This window comes from Myxocyprinus asiaticus, chromosome 8 (genome assembly GCF_019703515.2).
Source record: "Myxocyprinus asiaticus isolate MX2 ecotype Aquarium Trade chromosome 8, UBuf_Myxa_2, whole genome shotgun sequence".
Lineage (NCBI taxonomy): Eukaryota > Metazoa > Chordata > Actinopteri > Cypriniformes > Catostomidae > Myxocyprinus > Myxocyprinus asiaticus.
The window spans coordinates 44,532,375-44,553,048 of NC_059351.1; the positions used below are offsets into that span (position 1 = coordinate 44,532,375).

General features: G+C 39.7%; 1 protein-coding gene across 3 annotated transcripts in view; it reads left to right on the forward strand.

Annotated features, from left to right (window-relative positions):
• LOC127444876 (rho guanine nucleotide exchange factor 7-like) overlaps positions 1–15,230 on the forward strand; it is a 52,290-nt gene extending 37,060 nt beyond the window's left edge. The window contains exons 17-22 of one of the 3 annotated variants that reach the window (XM_051704485.1): positions 3,055–3,148; positions 3,300–3,389; positions 12,347–12,517; positions 13,618–13,717; positions 13,809–13,863; positions 13,967–15,230. In XM_051704485.1, the coding sequence (XP_051560445.1) occupies positions 3,055–3,148; positions 3,300–3,389; positions 12,347–12,517; positions 13,618–13,717; positions 13,809–13,863; positions 13,967–14,089 (633 nt within the window). In that variant the 3' untranslated portion in view covers positions 14,090–15,230. Of the gene's footprint in view, positions 1–2,829; positions 2,864–3,054; positions 3,149–3,299; positions 3,390–12,346; positions 12,518–13,617; positions 13,718–13,808; positions 13,864–13,966 lie in introns of those variants that run through there. The other 2 variants (XM_051704486.1, XR_007897888.1) reach the window with 2 other exon arrangements.
• The last annotated feature ends 5,444 nt before the right edge of the window (positions 15,231–20,674 follow it).

The window sequence follows — 20,674 nt, forward strand, 5'->3', positions numbered from 1 at the left end:
AGTGGGTCAGAGGTTTACATACACTTTGTTAGTATTTGGTAGCATTGCCTTTAAATTGTCAAAAGTTTTGGGTAGCCTTCCACAAGCTTCTCACAATAAGTTGTTGGAATTTTGGCCCATTCCTCCAGACAGAACTGGTGTAACTTAGTCAGGTTTGTAGGCCTCCTTGCTCGCGCAGGCTTTTTCAGTTCTGCCCACAAATTTTCCATCAGATTGAGGTCAGGGCTTTGTGATGGCCACTCCAATCTTCGGCTTGCAAGCCTCACCTTTTTCCTCCAAACATAATGATGGTCATTGTGGCCAGCAGTTCAATTTTTGTTTCATCAGACCATAGTACATTTCTCCAAAAAGTAAGATCTTTGTCCCCATGTGCACTTGAAAACTGTAGTCTGGCTTCTTCCTTGCCGAGCAGCCTTTCAGGTTATGTCGATATAGGACTCGTTTTACTGTGGATATAGATACTTGTCTACCTGTTTCCTCCAGCATCTTCACAAGGTCCTTTCCTGTTGTTCTGGGATTGATTTGCTCTTTTCGCACCAAACTACGTTCACCTCTAGGAGACAGAATGCGTCTCCTTCCTGAGTGGTATGATGGCTGCGTGGTCCCATGGTGTTTATACTTGCTTGCTATTGTTTGTGCAGATGAACGTGGTACCTTCAGACTTTTGGAAATTGCTCCCATGGATGAACCAGACTTGTGGAGGTCCACAATTTATTTTTAGAGGTCCTGGCTGATTTCTTTTGATTTTCCCATGATGCCAAGCAAAGAGGCACTGAGTTTGAAGATAGGCCTTAAAATACATCCACAGGTACAGCTCCAATTGACTCCAATTAGCCTATCAGAAGCTAATTGCCTAAAGGCTTGACATCATTTTCTGGAATTTTCCAAGCTGCTTAAAGGCACAGTTAACTTAGTGTATGTAAATTTCTGCCCCACTGGAATTGTGATATAGTCAATTAAAAGTGAAACAATCTGTCTGTAAACAATTGTTGGAAAAATTACTCATCATGCACAAAGTAGATGTCCTAAAAGACTTGCCAAAACTAAAGTTTGCTAATATGAAATCTGTGGAGTGGTTAAAAAAGGATGTTTATTGACTTCAACCTAAGTGTATGCAAACTTCTGACTTCAACTGTAGAATTACACATATAACAATTATTTAATTGTTATATTATAAAAATTATATTTAAGTGCTACTATATCAAAACTATGCAAAAAAAAAAAAAAAAAAAAACATTTCTATACCCTTGCATAGATTCAGCACAAGCCTATTTCTTAAATTCTTTCATATTTACAGTGTTTTCTGAAGTTAAAATATTTCATAATGTATGATTGTTCCTTTAAATATTTATGTATTGACACATTTATTACACTTACTACATTTTGTTGAATGTTTTATGTGCGATTTACATTGAGTTTACATTTATATGACTAACAAGTACTGTCTCTTTAAGAGAATGGCTGCTCCGTGAGCAAGTGTTTACGGTTGAATGAGCACAGCTCACATTAAAGGTGCACTCAGCGATTCCTGAGAAACACTGTTGATATTCAAACTCAACTGCTAAAACACACCCCTCCCTTCAGTGCTCCTTTGGAAGGCCACCCCCCCAAATTCATGAATGTGAGACGGTTTTATGCACACCAGCTCCAGACACTCACAACTCTCCTGTTACTAAATCTAACATCACAACAGCAGCATATGTGGGTTCTGTGAAACATAGCAAAATTTATGTTACCCACCTATCGAGAGCAAGTTCTGCATCCGTCTTCAAGCCTTTTACCTCTCGGAGGTCTCTCCACCGCTGAAAAGCCTCGCCGATGTTGAAGCGGCTCCTAGCCCTCGACTTATAATCCTTCTTTTTTAGTTTATATTCGTCTGACCTTTTTCTCTTGGTCTGTTTCTCAGCCATTTGTCCTCCTTGGAGTTTAGAAAGTTCGCATCAGCCAGATTTGCCATCACTCTTCTAATGAATTTCCCTCTCACTCTGCCCCCACCCCCCATCCTGTGCACGCTGCTGATTGGCTGGTTACAGAATGAGCCAAAAGGAAACTTCAACTTGCATAATAAGTATTGACTTGCTTATATATATATTGTAAATATTTATTGTACAAGTTCTCAAATTAGTCCTACAAGCTCTTGAGTTTTGCAACACTATTACCTTCCAACTGCCATTCAACATGGCTGGCGCGTTACTGGTCTGAAGCCATGCTGTAAAACAGAGTATGTTGTAAAAACAGTCTGTGAAAAAGTGCAGCCAAATAAGGTCAATTTCCTTCAGAATGCATGCTCACGAGACACAACACAAAAGTCTGAATCCAGCTGAAGCGCTTTGCCACTACACAACTCAATCACTGGCGAGTGAAATCTTAATAATTACTCGCCAGTGAATAATAACAGACATATTTTAGTCGCATAACGCAATATTTTGTCGCATATATTAAATTTTATTTTATTTTTTTATCAATGACTGTAAACAGAAATAATATTTAGAGACATTATTCAATGACATACGTATTGCGTGGAATGGATCTCATCTTTGGACATGCATTACAAGGAACGAGTTTACCAGCCAGTGTCTAATCATTGACATTTTGACTTGAATTATAAAGGGGTGCCACATCGGAAAGTTGACATTTTTACCCAGTCCTATTGATTTGTGTGAGTTAATCAATGATTTGGTTTGATTTGATTTGAGAGTGAATAACGACTTGAATTTTGTCACTTCAAATACTTTTCCTGGTTTTCTGTTTTTGTTTAGTTTTTTTGGAGCTTGACATCCCAGAGTGAAAATTTGTGAATATTTTTTTTTCTTATGTGTTCCATGGAAGAAAGTCAGTCATACGGGTTTCGAGAGACAAGAGGGTGAGTAAATGATGACAGAATTTTCATTTTTGGATTAACTATGTGGTTACTGTTCATGGAACACTTTATTGAATTATTTATTATAAAACAGCAGGTATACACTGATTTGATTAGGCTGCACTTCAGCTTAGTTATTAACTACTAGGTTTGATGTAATTTTTGTATTAATATTTGTGTCCTATGTCTTTCAGGATCTCAGTAAAAGTCCCAAAAGTATGAAGAAGCTTCTGCCTAAAAGGAAACCAGAGAGGAAGCCATCTGATGAAGATGTTGCAGTGAGAAATAGTACGTTACAACACAATAGAAATGTTCTGCCACTTAAATGTTGCACATTTTATTGTGTTACACTTGCAACTGTGATGTGTTCAGTTCTTTGTAGAGGAATGATCCAAAATTGATCCAAGATTCTTTGTGCTCCCTTCCTGTTTCTCACCAGGCACTGTGGCTTTTGAGGAGGACGCACAGATCCTGAAAGTGATTGAAGCATACTGCACAAGCGCTAAAACACGGCAGACACTAAACTCAAGTAAGATCAACCTAGATATGCCAGAAAATAGCACTGCTGCTTTATGCAGTCTTCACATGATTATGTGTGTGTTCATGTGTTTTCATATGCTGTGAAGGAAATTGGAAATCTCCTTTTCAAAACTGTGTGACTGAGATTTGTGAGTGAAGTTAAAGAAAACAATATGCAGTAGTGTATCTTAGAAAAATCTTCTTAAAGGGTTAGTTCAGCCTAAAATTAAAATTCTGTGATCGTTTACAAATCGTCATGGTTTGTTTCAAACCTGCGTGACTTTGTTAGCCAGAAAAACAGCCTCAGTCACTATTTACTTTCATTGTAATATTTATCCATATAATAAAAAAGTAATGGTGACTGAAGCTGTCATTCTGCTTCTCCTTTTGTGAGGGTGAGTAATGGATGACAGAATTTTCATTTTGGGTTAACTTTTCCTTGAAGTTCTTTCTTAAGGCTCCGTCACACTTCCTACAAAATCGAAGAATGAATAGGTATGACATAATTTAGAACAAAATCTGACCAAAAAGAGTTTGTTTCGGTGGTTCGTAACATTATGCCAGGATTAAATTTCAGGAAAACTTCTTACTGGCTGCTTAACACATTCTTACTGAGGGTATTCGCAGGTCACTAAAAAGTATTAAAAGGTTTTAAATCAATTTGGTAAAAAATAAGTCTATTAAAGTCTTAAATTACAATACCCGAGGTATTACTTTTTTTGTTTGTTTGTTTGTTTGAACATTTCCCTCCTTGGGCCGTAAGGTTGAATAAAAACTTTACGAGTGAAAACCTTTCACACCTCGCAGATAGCAGAGAATGGAGTGGGTGTGTGGTTCCCTTACGACTCAGTACATTTGACAATGTGTTCTGCTAACGTATAGGGGGATTGTCCTTCTACATGACCTAAATTGAAACCTCTCTACAATAATGCCAATATTCGAATGGCTATGGTGTTTGAGCCCCGCCCTTTTAGGCGCAAAGCTGTCCGCTATAAAAGCAGGCATGCAAACACCATTCCTCAGAATTTTCTTCCTTCATGACAGCGATTCATCTCTCGTCTTTAAGAAATCTTTTGCTTCGCTGTCAACTACACCTCAGTGGTCGGGATCTTCACGGCAATGAGAAGACTTGCCGATCCCCTGCAGTGCTCCGGTGAACATCACTCCGCCTCACCGCTTGATGCTTCGCTGGTGTACTGGCCGTTTCAGCATCCTGATTCCCCACAGCGCTTTGGCAGGAGTTGTGTATCCTTATAAGCAATTGTCATATTGTGATATTGTGTGTATGTATGTATATATATATATATATATATATATATATATATATATATCATGGAGACAGACTGCCCTCACTGTTCTGAGGGACGATTCAGCCTCCTGCATCCTCCCATCTGCCTCTTCTGTGACACCCAATAGATCACACGAGGAGGCACGGCAGGGCCGCGAGGTAGAGCAGGATGAATTTGAGGTGGACCTCGTGCCGGCACACGCCCCGCGAGCCCCTCAATCTCCATGTAACGCATCTATACCGATACATTATATGCATGACGAGCTCCAGCCCTCTGCAGGAGTGCACGGCCTCGTCTCATTCGGCAGTTCTGACGCTGGAGGTGATGACGATGTCATGTCTCTCGCTGCATTAGGCAAGTGGTCAGTGGATGACGCTACCGCCCCTTCCCCCAGCGAGAGCGAGGAGCATGTACGCACCACTTACAAAGAGATGCTTCGTGTCCTTTCAAGGGTTGTCGATGAGCTCGATCTCGAGTGGTCTACTCCAAAGGAACCTACACAATCTGGCCTTGATGAATGGCTCCTGCAGTCTGGACGCCATCAAGCAAACACATCCCACAGATCTGCCCCGTTTTTCCCTGAAGTTCATAACAAACTGTCAAAATCCTGGTGTGCACCCTATTCAGCTCGCCTGCGCAGTGATTCCATCCTCTCTAAGGTGGATCACGGGGAAGAAAAAGGTTATACCCAACTACCCCCTGTGGAGGAGGCGGTAGGTGCACACCTCTGTCCGGCAGGTAGCAGGGCGTGGAAATCATGTCCCGTATATCCTTCCAAGTCATGTCAACTGACGTCCGCACTGTCTGGAAGAGCATACTCAACAGTGGGCCAAGCTGGTTCAGCATTCCACGCGATGGTGGTGCTCCAGGTCTTTCAAGCTAAGCTCCTCAAGCAAATGGATGAGCAAGGCTACGATCCAGAGACATTCAAAGAGCTCCACGCTGCTACGGACTTAGTGCTGCGTGCCACGAAAATCACTGCACAGGCCATTTGCAAGTCAATGAGCATCCTGGTAGCTCTGGATTGTCACATCTGGCTGACCCTCACAGAAATTCCTGACAAGGAAAAAGCCACTCTGTTGGATGCTCCAGTGTCTCCAGCTGGCCTCTTCGGCAATGAATTTCCCGTGCGTTACGTGACTCAGTTTCGAGCCAGTGCCCGGCCATAAGCCCCATGTCCGCTGCCTCAGCGCCGCCATCTGCCACCGCCGAGCCACTGGTGAGGCCACGCATGCTGTGGCCCAAATGGAAGCAGCCTTCTCAGCGCAGGCCCCGCGCCAATGGTGAACCCCCCCCCCCCCCCCGTGCAGCAAAAGCGCTCCTGAAGCACACAGCCCTTTGAAGTGGAATGCAGAGCTCACTGTTCCCTTCGGGTCTGCTCCAAAGAAGGCTCGATTGGAGACACACAACATTGTTCCTCATCAAAGGGGGCCTGGGTAGCTCAGTGGTAAAATACGCTGGCTACCACACCTGCAGTTCGCTAGTTCGAATCCCAGGGTGTGCTGAGTGACTCCAGCCAGGTCTCCTAAGCAACCAAATTGGCCCGGTTGCTAGGGAGGGTAGAGTCACATGGGGTAACCTCCTCGTGGTCGCTATAATGTGGTTTGTTCACTGTGGGGCGCATGGTGAATTGAGCGTGGTTGCCACGGTGGATGGCGTGAAGCCTCCACACTTGCTATGTCTCCGTGGCAACACACTCAACAAGCCACATGATAAGATGCGTTGACTGTCTCAGATGTGGAGGCAACTGGGATTCGTCCTCTGCCACCCGGACTGAGGCGAATCACTATGCGACCACGAGGACTTACAGTGCATTGGGAATTGGGCATATTGCGTTCACAATATTGTTTAAAATGTTTCTGTTTCACATTCAAATGAATGCAATAAAAAATGCAAAAAAGAATACAGCACTCGTTGCACAAGCACAAGACTCTCACACATTCTTAATAAAGAATTTTCCTCTTTTCCTCTTCAAAGCCCACACATTGTGCACAACTGCTTCCCACTGGCGAACATGGGTATACAATCCAGTTTGCACGTCGGCCACGCTGTTTCAATAGCGTTCTGTTTTCCATGGTTTCGTCCGAACACGCAGCAGTGTTACGAGCCGAAATACACAATCTCCTCGTGAAAGCGCAATAGAGGTTGTTCCAAATGGTCAAACGCAAAAAGGGTTTTACAGCCATTATTTTCTTGTCCCAAAGAAAGATGGCAGGCTTCAGCCAATCCTATGTCTGAGACATTTTAATCGTGCACTCGAAAAGGGCCCATTCAAAATGATTACTCAGAAACGGATCTTATCGCACGTCCGCCTACATGATTGGTTTGCGTTGATAGATCTGAATGATGCATACTTTCATGTCCAAATTGTACAACATCACAGGATGTTTTTGCGATTCGTGTTTGAGGGAACGGCATATCAATGTCATGTTTAATGTCCTGCCCTTAGGGTCGTCTCTGGCTCTTCGCACATTCACAAAGTGCATCGATGTGGCTCTCGCCCCTCTGAAACTGAGCAGTGTGCGCATTTTGAACTACCTCAACGATTGGCTGTTACTGGCCCAATTAGAGGCTCTGTTATGCCAGCACAGAGACTTACTGCTTCAGCATCTAAACAGCTTGGGCTTCAATGTCAACTGGGCGAAGTGCATGCTCTTCCCCAGCAAACAAATCTCCTTTTTTGGAGTCCGCCTTGACTCCGTGAGCGGGCGAGCGCGTTCAGGCCATTCTACAGTGTCTGTCTCAGTTCAAACTGAGGAGAACTCTTCCACTGAACACTTCCACTGTTTCAGTGGGTTTATGGTGGCAGCATCCACCGTTATTCCATTAGGTCTTTTACACATGAGACCTCTTTAGTGCTGGCTCAAGCATCGTGTGCCAAGACATGCTTGGTGCCTTGGGCGCATGCGCATCGCTATATCCCGCCGCTGTATAGCTGCTCTTGGACAGCTCCTGCCTTTTACCAGCAAGGTGTCATGCTGGGGCAGATTTTCAAAAAGTGGTGATTACAGGTGCTTCCAACACAGGTTGGGGGCATGGCACATTAACCGCCTAGAGCTATCAGCTGTATTCCTAGTCTTGAAGGCTTTTCAGTCAGAAATATTGAACTGTCATATTCTGGTTCGCTCAGACAACATGACAGTTGTAGCATATATAAACTGCCAGGGCGGAATTCATTCACCGCCATTGATGAGACTGACGTGTCTCCTCCTCCTTTGGAGCAAGCATCATGTCCCAGGCTGAATTATGGTGCGGACCTATTGTCATGCCAAGGTGTGATACTGGGCGAATGGAGACTTCATCCTCAGACTGTCCTGAGGATATGGGAAATATTCGGCAAAGCGGAAATCGATCTATTAGCCTCAGTGGAGAACACCTATTGTCCCCTCTGGTACTTGAAGTCCCAAGCCCCTCTTGGAGTGGAGCAATGGCCCACAAATGGCCGGCAACACAAATATGTATTTCCCCCAGTGTGCTTCCTTCACTCTGTCATATGGAAAGTCAGAGATGACAAGGAATCGATTCTATTGGTTGCGCCGAAATGGCCCAATCAGCCATGGTTTCCGGAAATGATAGAGATGTTGTATGGGTCGCCATGGGAAATACCACTGAGGAGGGATCCAACACCATTTTACAGACCAAAGCATCGTCCATGAGACACCTCTATGCGCTAAAATGGAATGTGTTCACTGATTGGTGTCTTTCACCTGGCAAAGACCCAGTAAACTGCCCCATACATGAAATTTTCATATTTCATCAAGAAAGATTAGATGCAGGACTCACTTCGTCAACGCTCAAAGTTTATGTGGCGACTATATCTGCGTATCACGCGCCTGAAGCTGGCACCACTATAAGCAAACATGATTTAATTATAAAGTTCCTTAGAGGAGCAAGATGATTAAATCCACCTTGACCGGCTATAGTCCCGACTTGGGACCTAACTTTGGTCCTAAAAGCACTCGCAGGGCCCCCCTTCAAGCCTTTGAACTCTGTTGATTTGCGCATGCTCTCTATTAAGACCGCATTTCTGCTGGCTCTGGCCTCAGTAAAACAGGTCGGTGACTTACATGCACTATCAATTGAAAATTAATGTCTGGAGTTTGGTCACGGTCTTTCAAAAGCCACTGTCAAACCCAGAAAAGGCTATGTGCCTAAGATTCTAACCACGCCCTTCAGAGCACAGGTGGTTCACCTTCAAGCCTTCTTTCCTCCTCCATTTAATTTGGATGAGGAACAATCCTTGCATTTGTTATGCCCTGTGCAGGCACAACACTCATACATTGAGCGCACCCGCCAGTTCAGACTGTCTGATCAGCTCTTTGTGTGCTATGGAGGACACACAAAATGAATGTCCATCTCCAAGCAAAGACTTTCTCACTGGATCGTTGATTCGATTGCCCTGGCTTATGAGTCGCAGGGTAAGATTTGCCCAATTGGTGTTAAAGCACACTTAACTAGAGGCATGGCCTTCTCATGGGCATGGACGAACGGTGTGTCTTTACAAGACATAGGTTTTGCAGCAGGATGTTCCTCTCAAAACACATTCGCAAGGTTTTACAACCTAGACATAACGTCACTCTCTTCAAAAGTCCTCTCTGTTTAGAGCACTTGCTATTTAGTTTGCCAAACATATACTTATGCCCCTTTCTTTAAATACAGGCTCCCCATCATTTTACACAACCACCTGCATTCAGGCCATTGTAATTTACCATAAAGTCACAAGCTCTTTCATTATAAATAAACTTCCTTCCCGACTGGGTTCGTGCAGGAGTTAATTAATACTATATGACTAGAGTTCACATATCCATTCTGAGTGCTCCCGTCCCGTCCAGGGTCACTCACTTGTGGCATACTTATGTTGGTCGCCGTCCCGCGGGACTGCGTCAACATGTTTCCTCTCTGGAAGGTTATGTCATATAGTGCGACGTGATGGGATTCTGTTCCCCATATGCGCTAGCACAACACAATGTCAAGTGTACTGAGTCATAAGGGAACGTCTCGGTTACGTACGTAACCTCGGTTCCCTGAGACGAAGGGAACGAGACATTGCGAATGCTGACCGCTCTACAAGACTCTGAGTTCTTTGAGGTGCGAGCGATGCACCATAGCCAATATTAGAAAATTGCCATTATTGTAGAGAGGTTTCAACTAGGTCATGTTGAAGGACACTCCCCATATGCGTTAGCAGATTGTAATGTCTCGTTCCCTTCATCTCAGGGAACCGAGGTTACGTACATATTTTACATACTTACACCACGGGTCTATTGAATGCTTGATTGTTGACGGACGTTCTAAGGTGTGCAATTATTTTTCAAGTAAACGCACGCCTATAAAGTAGTTCCAGGTCTTGACTGCATATTGGTTCCATATCACTTCGCCATATTATTTCAGTTATTTCAAAGAGCCCTACAGTCCACCACAACAAAATAACCAATTAAAACAAAGACATTGGTTAAAGTAAATCGGTTAAGAACGTCAAAACAATGTCTAAAATATCCTACATTTATTTAAATTTCGGTTAAAAAGAGCCCTCGCCCTCCTTTGTCTCCCCCGCACTTACACACGCTCTCACACACACACACACATACGCATGTGTGCACACACGCTTGCACACACGCTCACACACACACATACACACACACACATACGCTCGCACTCGCGCGCACACACACACACATACAAGAATTTTTTCCTAGAATGCCTGTCGACTCACAAAACTTAATTTTCTTAAGGTTAGAAATCAATATCTTTCTTACATTACTATACCTCGGACAAATCATCCTAACATACGTTTTAATTTGTGACTTCATGTTGCATCTAATGGTGGGTATATGTATAGCTATATAAGTATATGCATTAACCCCGATAGTGATTGAAGTACGAGCAAGTCTTAAATATTTTTGAAAAGGTCTTGAAAAGGGTATTAAAAAGTATTAAATTGGATGAGCTGATACCTGCAGATACCCTGTTACTACCATTGGCCAATTCATCGGTAGGTGTGATCTGGAGCTCCACCTTCTTTAAGGCTAATTCCCTTTCAGTCAGTTAAAGCTAGGGTGTGTAATCCAGAGAGGCTAGCAGTTAGCAAGCTAACTTTGAAAGCATAGAGCCCGCCCTCGCTTCAGAGTTGTCTCCAAAGCCATGCCTCCTCTATCACACAGTGTTAATTCTGCTTTTAGCACGCTCTTGATCCAGACGTTTTTCGTTGTAGAAGTTTCTAACATGGTCTTTCTTTTCTTGTTTCGTTTTACTGGTGGTTCAGGAGGAACATAAGGTAGCTACGGTTCGCCTTCCATTCTCACGCTCGCTCTGCACAGCGTCAAGGAACCCGCGCTGATGATGTGTTATTGTCTTCGCGAACAAGTTGCGCAGCGGTATGCAAATATAGATTGACAGACAGGAATGACATCCTATCATTACATTCGGACCGAGTGCAATGATTGGTTGATAATTTTTTAGTGCTGTCCCTTCCACAGAAGATATATATATATTTTTTTTACATTTAGACCACTTAAATTATTGATTGCTATCAGGATGTTAAGAGACTTTCAACCAGTATAACAAAAAACATTTCTGGAAAAGATTGCACACCCTAGCTTTAAAGGTGAAGTGTGTAATTTCTGCGCTGCTACTGGCACCAAACGGAATACCAAAAACAAAGTATATTTTCAAACCAAATTTGCCAACACCCCTCAGACTCATCACATCTTTTTACACTCTCTGATTACCTATAAACAAAAGGCCATACTAAATAAAAGGTGATAAACGTTAAAGCGTAGTAGTAAGCATAACGATACATATTCTGAGTACCTTACGAATTTATCTGAAGCTCGACAATGATGATTACTCTTAAGACTTTATAGATATTACAGTTTCATTTTCGGTTAAAGCATGATTTTCTGCATACTGTGGCCCTGTGTAGCGTGCTAGCACATTAGCGCCATGAATGCAAAAGGTAAAAATGACAAATTACAAATTATCTACTGCATATACCATATATATTACTTTAAATCATCATGAAGTAGTTAAAACAGCTTCTTTTACTATTCTTGTGCAAATTCTACTCATAGAATAAGGGATGAAGTCATTGATAACACAATTTATTGTCATATTATTTAAGGTTTTACATGTAGGCTAGTCTTTAGCGTCCTAATATTTAAATGCTCCTCTAAACACCTCACAGAGCGGTGTGGCCAGTGTCTGAATGTTCGCAGACAGATTGTCGTTTCTCAGCTTTTTTGAACTTCTTTTTGGCTCTGAGCGAAGAAGCACTTCGCCGTGAGTGTGCCGGGGCCTTTAAATGTATTCAGCCTAGGAACACTTCTCATTTTCAAGGTCGTCTGTCAGATTAACAACCTTTCAGAACTGTTGTGGCCTTCAGTGTTTTAACTGTCTGTTAACTAAACTCTTTACCTCTATGTTGATATATTTTAATATTTTCTGCTCTTTTAACATGCATCTCTTTCTCTCTTCCTCTCCCCTCCTTCATTCTTTTGCTTTTCGCCCATTTCTCCTTGTCTTATGTTGTCCTGTGATTGTTATTGCTTTCTGTTCTATTCAATTTCCTTTGTCACTTATTAATAATTTATTGGGTTCTCCCTTATTTTACACCTCTTGGTTTGGTCCATCCTCTCAACTCCTCTCCAATTGAATTGGTTTGATCCCCATCCCTTATTAGCATGGCAGGGCACTGATTTGATGCATAATCATGTGCTGGCTGATGTTGACCTATCGTGTGTGGATGCCGTTGGTTGCCGTAGCAGTGGATTTCCCTCTTCTGACCAATCAGAAGACTCGGACTACGACAGTATATGGATAGCTCATGCGAACAGAATGGATTCTATGTCCCGTAAGAGCTGCTGCTCGTATATATTCACATCACATCGAAATTAAAGCGCTCTGCCTTTTCCTTTCTTCACTGAATGTGAAGAGCCCTTTATTTTGAGTGTTTAACATATAGATGTGAAAAAGCTTTTATGTTATGATTTCTCAAACTTGTTTCCCCATTGTTTTTTTCAGTGCCATGTTTTATATCTTTCTATGTTTTTTCCATAGTTGTTTTGTCTGTCATGGTAGGTGGTAAACAAGTAATGTTGGGTCCTATGTTCTTGTGTGTCCTGTATTCAGATGCCTGTTGGTGTGTTAGTGAGACAGAATTGTGTTCTTTAATGAATTTATTGTGAACATGTTTTGTGGTTATAAACCCTAACATTTCCTTTATTAATTTAAAATTAAGTGTAACATAAAGGTGTTGTAAGCATTTCCAAAACCCTGTCTTCCAAAGATGTGTTGGAAAACCCAATTTCACCAAATCTGAACCCACAAAATGATTAATAGGCAGTGTTTCTGATTGCCTTGTTTCTCACTGCTTAAGTTTTATTCGATGGGTTACAGAGAAGACATAAGAGTTTTGATTCTTTTTTTTGTTGATTTTATTCTAGCTTTTATTAGTTGTTTTTCTTCTTAAGACCAGGTTTTCCAGGGTCATGAAAAACCTGCAAATCAGGGAATTTTAAAACAGTGATTTCCAGGCCTGGAAAAATCATGGAATGAATCAAATTTCAAAAGTAATGGAAATTTCTAGATTGAATAGATTTTTAAATCTAAAATATTTATTCAGCTAGATATTGGTATATTGTAGAGTAAAACATGCTCCCAAGCCATAGTTATGTCTGATTTGTCAGTGAATTGTTCTTTTGAGTCAGTTCTTTTTTTAATGATTTAGTCAAAATGGTTGAGAAATCAGTCTAAATGATTTCTTAGCGAATTGGTCTGAATCAAAATTATTTTTTAAAATCTTTATTGAGTAATTACAAATGCCTGGAAAAGTTGGAATTTCATTGGTCAAAAGAGTGGGAACACTGTAAGACAAAATAGTACTCCATCCTATAAGCTTGTTTCTTTAAGAATGACATGACTTTGTAGGCTTCATTGTTAAACTTCTTTCAGGATCAAGGAAGGAGTCGGGGCCACATATGCTTTTTCCTGAAGAGGAGAAAATCATTGTGGAAGAGACTAAGAGCAACGGTCAAACCGTAATTGAAGAAAGGTTTCATCTATTAATTTACTGTTTGTTGTTATAAATGTCTCTATGTCTTTTCATAATGATCATTATAATGTAACCTCTATGTCCATTAAAGGAGTCTGGTGGACACAGTTTATGCCTTAAGGGATGAGGTGCAAGAACTTAAGCAGGTGAATCCTCAAACTTTTGTTTATATGTAAAGCAATGCCATTTTGTTGAATGTTCATTCAAATCTGGTGCCGTGACCCGGATGCTCTTATTTTACATTACCAGGACAACAAGAGAATGAAGCGAACTCTTGAAGAAGAGCAAAAAGCACGGAAAGAGCTGGAGAAGATTGTCAGGAAAGTGTTAAAGAGTATGAACGACCCGTCCTGGGATGAGACTAATTTGTGAGACATTCAATGACGCTTAGCTCATTTACTGCATTCCTGTCTAAATGCATCACTTTTTATATGGAAATTGCCATAATTGTGTCTATAATTGTGATAAATCTTAACTTCTGACCAAAAACTAATGTAAATATTGATCCCCTCACTCACAGTATTAAGCCTTTTTTTTTGTTTGTTTTCTTTTTTTTTTTACCCAACACTTTTCGAGCCTTTTTTGTTTGCAGTGCCAAGTATGTTGTTCGATCAATTTCAAATGTTCTAATGATAAAGAATATGAGTCTGGACATCATGTATTACCCCAGAAACATACCTCTCGTGATCTCGTCCTACAGGATCAGGTGTGGTCTGATCAACCTTTCCAAGTGACTTCTTGCTGTTTGGATTATTTAGTTCATCTCAAGGACAGGTCATTGGTTCCGAGTCGGAAATTGGATGTCTCAGGGATGATAGACATACTGCACATACAAATATGTTGCCAGGCCTGCATCACTACCTGTGTCCTCTGACTTTTGGAATCATTAGCCAATATATTTAATAAGTGATGACATTAATTTGGATTTTTCCAATGGAAAAACCTTGCAATACAGTACTAGAGACAATTCAATAGGAACTAATTTTATTTTTAGAGATTTTTTTTTTAACATTTTAAGGTTGGTTTTAAAATGACCTCAATTTTAATTTCATCCGATTGCTCGTGCATATTGCAGCTTTTAACTTTTTTACTTTTATTACGATCAGCTATACTTATTGGATGTTAATTCACAGATTTTTGTTTTGTACAGAAATAATCTTATATTTTATTTAATGCTCAGGTATATGCCTTTTTGGACAGAGATTTCCAGAATTTTGTCAGCATTTCTAGCTCCGTCAGCATTTTAAAGAACCTTTGTGAGAGAACCATATGATAAAATTGATTTTAAATTAACACTAAATCTGTGGTCAGAAACCTACAGATTAAAAGTCTTGTTTGTTGTCTGTCTAATTTATGTATTTAAATGAACTATTGTCTACTGCAAAATTACTGTGTATTGTGAAACTGATCCCTCTCTTCCAGATAAACCCAACTACTCTTTCTCCCTAAAGAACTCTCTCGATCTTACTATTTCTTTCTGATTTAATTAAATAAAGTTGTTACCACATGTCAAATGATAATTACCTTTCTTGTTAATGTCTTGCATCATTATTCTTCCATTTATACATTTCTCAATGACATTGAAAGTAGATTTGAACCTCCAGTCTCTTGTTATACCACAAGTGTTTTTCTCAGTAATATACTGTGAAACCTCAGCAATTTATTTATTACAGTTGGCCCAAACCCTCTGCAATGCCCACTACCAAAATGGCACTAACCTAAACACTCTTCCTGTTTATTCCTCCATTGTTTCCTTCTCATTGTCTGTGGGTAATCCAGGGCTGAGTTGGCAACACAGCTGCTAAACGTGTATCTGAACTACACAGATTTGGACACACATCATTACAAACACACAGGCTAACACTTAAGAGATATGGGTGGATTTTGGAGTCTGTTGTCACTAAATATTTCTGTACTGTCTTTCCAAACAAACTCAATATTCATTGGCATTCACTGTACTCAGAGATCTCTTCTAAACAAGCCATTGTATACCATAGGGAAATTTTTTGTGTGTTGTCATAACTTTGTATTTTGATGAAGAAAATCTGAATTCATAATTTTGAGCATTGTTTGAGATCTTGGCAGAGTAATAGTCCAACCTACAGGGCTATGATGCAGGTGTGGCAAAAATGTGTGTTTCACATCTGTTTTTCCAACACCGCTACCTCCACCTCCACCCGATTATGTCAAACAATGACTGGCACCAAACGGTTCCAAAGACTCACAATCCTCAGAGACAGTAAGGCATTGTGGGAGATTTAATCATTGGCTGGGGCTCATACAGAAGGAGGCATGTTTATCTTTTGTGTAAGAACAGAGGTGACTTTGACATTTCAAGAAAGACTGATGTTTAGGATGCATTTGCATAAGGACAAAGCCCAGGATACTGAAAAGCATGGAATTGAGAGACAGAAAATGTTAGCTGTCACTACACTGAGCTACTCTGTGCATGCTGTTTCAAAAGTTTTAATTGTGTAAACTAAATCAACTACCAGACAACACTGTACATGGCCTGATATGCAGGTTTGAGTGGTCTTAATGCCTCCATAAAATCCATAGATATTTTTTTCTTTTGGGAAAATATTTTTGGTCCACAAATTTAATTTTCACTGCAAGACCAAATCTCTGCAAAAAAAATAAAATTAAAATAAACGCAATTTAAAAAAAAAAAAAAAAAAATACAACTTGTCCCGCACTGTTTGTGTTACAGACATTAATGAGATTTCAAATTGTTTGGGCTTGTTGAGGACCAGTGTGCTATTTCTTTTTTAAGTAATCAGGTTTATGATTTCTGCCTGGCAGATGATAAAACAAGCAAAAAAAAAAAAAAAAAAAATATATATATATATATATATATATATATATATATATATATATATATATATATATATATATATATACTTGCACTGAAGAAGGGGCACGATCCATATCAAGGGTGGGCTCTTTTAACTTGGACCAGCTAGAAACCACCTAGCATCACCCAGAACACCCGAGCAACCACATAGCAACACTCCAAAACCACTCAAAACACCTTAGCAACTACGTAGCAACACCCTGGCATTGTCAAAGCAAGTTTTGCACAGGCAGGCACAAATATTAGCTTCAGAAAATGGAAAAATCTAGTCCAGTTCATAAAGTTGAAGCTCAAAAGTTAAAGCTTTGTGGTACTGCTTGATCTGATCCCAGTCATTTTGAAACAAAAGTCACCTACAGGTTAAAAAGTAGATTTTTTGATGTGTCCAACTTTATATTCTTGCTCAGGCCTGGCCCACCCAATCATGAACTTGGCCCACCTGGAGAACTACACCTACACCCACCCCTCCAAATGTTCGGCCCACCCGGTGGGTCCTATGGCCCACCTTACATTTTAGAGCTGGAGCCAGGCCTGTTCTTGCTTGACTATAAGGCTGTGTATAGCATTAAGGCTGTGTATAGCATTATTATGACCAGATCCTAATCCCCATTAGACTGAACGACGCTAGAAGAGAGACAAAAGCCAGCTCTATCTCCTCACTCCATTTATACCACTTGAGGGTTAAGGTTGTATCCTTTCACCCTTATGAAAGTGACAGGCAAAAATTAATTCCTTTATGGGTGCTGAATGCCCCTAATTGACTCACAATAGCAAGGATATAATTTTGCAGATGCTGGTGAAAAAGCTCAAATGTCAGCCTCTTTTCAAACTGTCAGACCTGCCTTATAGCCCAGGGATGAATAATGGATCAGTCACCTTTATCTACTGCTGAATATTCTTACATAAATACAAAGACTCATAAAACACATAAAAGAGCATCTAATTAATCTTTTATTGTGCAGATCAAACGCTGCAATAACTCGGTGCACAATCTGTTTTTCTTAACGACAGGCAGGTAAAAGAAGAACACTTTTGTTCACATGTCTGTCTCCTGTATCTGGAACAAACGTCTGATGTAATTCTGACTGCTGTCTTTTGTGTTCAGCTTCGTTTTCGTTAAGTTACACAAGAGGCAAGAGGCAAAGTGTGCACACATACATGTATGTGGGGTTTTAAGAAAAGGCAGATGTGATTTTGAGGGGGGACACCTGCTTAACTGGGTCCATGACATTGGGTTTAAGGGAAAAGTTCATGCAAAAATGAAAATTCTGTCATTTACTCATCCTCATGTCACTCCAAACCCATATGACTTTCCTCTGTGTATGGTTAATAAAATATGCATTCCTGTTAACTGTATAATATAATTTACAACTAAAAACAACTCGCTTTACAACTTGTTTTTGATGCCACTCTGTGGACATTTCACCCAGACACTGGAGCTCACACATTCAACAACACTTCCGGCGTCGGCCACTGGGGGCAGTGGTTCAAATTTCAGTAATCACAGACCGATTTCAGCTGAAGAACTTAATCCCTACTGTCACCGAATTCATAGTGAGATCAGTCTGAATTGAATGGGTGTGGATGCTGTCAAAAAAAAAGTAAAAGCACCATTAAAGTAATCTTTTTTAATTAAATTTAACTAACATCAAACCTGGCTTCATCTTTACGTGCCATAGTTGTAAATGCAAATAGGATTCAAGAGCTGTGGTGGAGAGGAAGATTTTACTTAATTTTGGTCTTAAATTTTGGTCTGTTCTTCTCACAAAGCTATCATATGTCTTCAGAAGACTTGGAATGTAGTGCATAAGTCATATTGATTACTTCTGTGGTGCTTTATGATGCTTTTTGACATTTTTAGAACTTGGCGGTGTCTGTTCACAAGCATTTTTAAAGTCATTGTATGGAAAAGAACAGCGTGAATATTTGTCAAAATATTTTTTTGTGTCCCAAGGAAGTAAGAAAATAATACAGGATTGGAAAGACATTAGGGAGACAATGAATCATTCACAATGAATAGGTGAATCATTCCTTTGAGTTTTTTGACAGAGTCACTGATACAAGTTCTTCTTTCTTTCACACATTTATTCTTTCACACATTCATTCTTTCACACATTCGTTCTTTCACACATTCGTTCTTTCTGTCATTCTTTCATGCATTTGTCCTTTCTTTCATTCTTTCTTTTTCACACATTCATTCTTTCTTTCATTCATTCTTTCTTTCATGCAATTGTTCGTTCTTTCTTTCATTCATTCTTTCAGGCATTTGTGCTTTCTTTCATTCTTTTACACATTCGTTCTTTCTTTCACGCATTTGTTCTTACTTTCTTTTTCTTTCTTTCATTCATTCTTTCTTTCATGCATTTGTGCTTTCTTTCATACTTTCACACATTCGTTCTTTCTTTCATGCATTTTTCCTTTCTTTCATTCTCTATTTCACACATTCGTTTTTTTTCTTTCTTTCATGCATTTGTCCTTTCATTCTTTCTTTCATGCATTCGTTCGTTCTTTCTTTTGAGCATTTGTTCTTCCTTTCATTCTTTCTTTCATGCATTCGTTCCTTCTTTCATTCTTTCTTTCATGCATTTGTCCTTTCATTCTTTCTTTCACACATTCGTTCTTTCTTTCTTTCTCTTTCTTTCATGCATTTGTCCTTTCTTTCACACATTCGTTCGTTCGTTCTTTCTTTCATTCTTTCTTTCATGCATTTGTCCTTTCTTTCATTCTTTCTTTCTTTCATGCATTTTTCCTTTCTTTCATTCTTTCTTTCATGCATTTGTTCTTTCTTTCTTTCTTTCACGCATTTGTTCTTTCTTTCTTTCTTTCATGCATTTGTCCTTTCATTCATTCTTTCATGCATTTGTTCTTTCTTTCTTTCATGCATTTGTCCTTTCATTCTTTCTTTCACGCATTTGTTCTTTCTTTCATGCATTTGTCCTTTCTTTCATTCATTCTTTCATGCATTTGTTCTTTCTTTCATGCATTTGTCCTTTCATTCTCTTTCACACATTCGTTCATTCTTTCTTTCATTCTTTCTTTCATGCATTTGTCCTTTCTTTCTTTCTTTCATTTTTCTTTCACGCATTTGTTCTTTCTTTCTTTCATTCTTTCACGCATGTGTCCTTTCATTCTCTTTCACACATTCGTTCATTCTTTCTTTCATTCTTTCTTTCATGCATTTGTCCTTTCTTTCTTTCTTTCATTCTTTCTTTCACGCATTCGTTCTTTCTTTCATTCTTTCATGCATTCGTTCTTTCTTTTTTCTTTCTTTCATGCATTTGTCCTTTCATTCTGTTCTTTCTTTCATTGTTTCTTTCACGCATTCGTTCATTCTTTCTTTCATGCGTTTGTCCTTTCTTTCATTCTTTCTTTCACACATTCGTTCTTTCTTTCATGCATTTGTCCTTTCATTCTCTCTTTCACACATTCGTTCGTTCTTTCTTTATTTTTCATTCTTTCTTTCATGCATTTGTCCTTTCTTTCATTCTTTCTTTCACACATTCATTCTTTCTTTCTTTCTTTCATGCATTTGTCCTTTCATTTTCTCTTTCACACATTTGTTCGTTCTTTTTCTTTCTTTCATTCTTTCTTTCATGCATTTGTCCTTTCTTTCTTTCTTTCATGCATTTGTCCTTTCATTCTCTCTTTCACACATTCGTTCGTTCTTTCTTTCATGCATTTGTCCTTTCTTTCATTCTTTCTTTCACACATTCATTCTTTCTTTCTTTCTTTCTTTCATGCATTTGTCCTTTCTTTCATTCTTTCTTTCACGTATTTGTTCTTTCTTTCTTTCATGCATTTGTCCTTTCATTCTCTCTTTCACACATTTGTTCGTTCTTTCTTTCTTTCATGCATTTGTCCTTTCTTTCATTCTTTTTTCATGCATTCTTTCGTTCTTTCTTTCATTCTTTCTTTCTTTCATGCATTTGTTCGTTCTTTCATTCTTTTTTCATGCATTCTTTCGTTCTTTCTTTCATTCTTTCTTTCTTTCATGCATTTGTTCGTTCTTTCATTCTTTCATGCATTTGTCCTTTCATTCTTTCTTTCAAGCATTTGTTCTTTCTTCTTTCTTTCTTTCATGCATTCGTTCTTTCTTCTTTCTT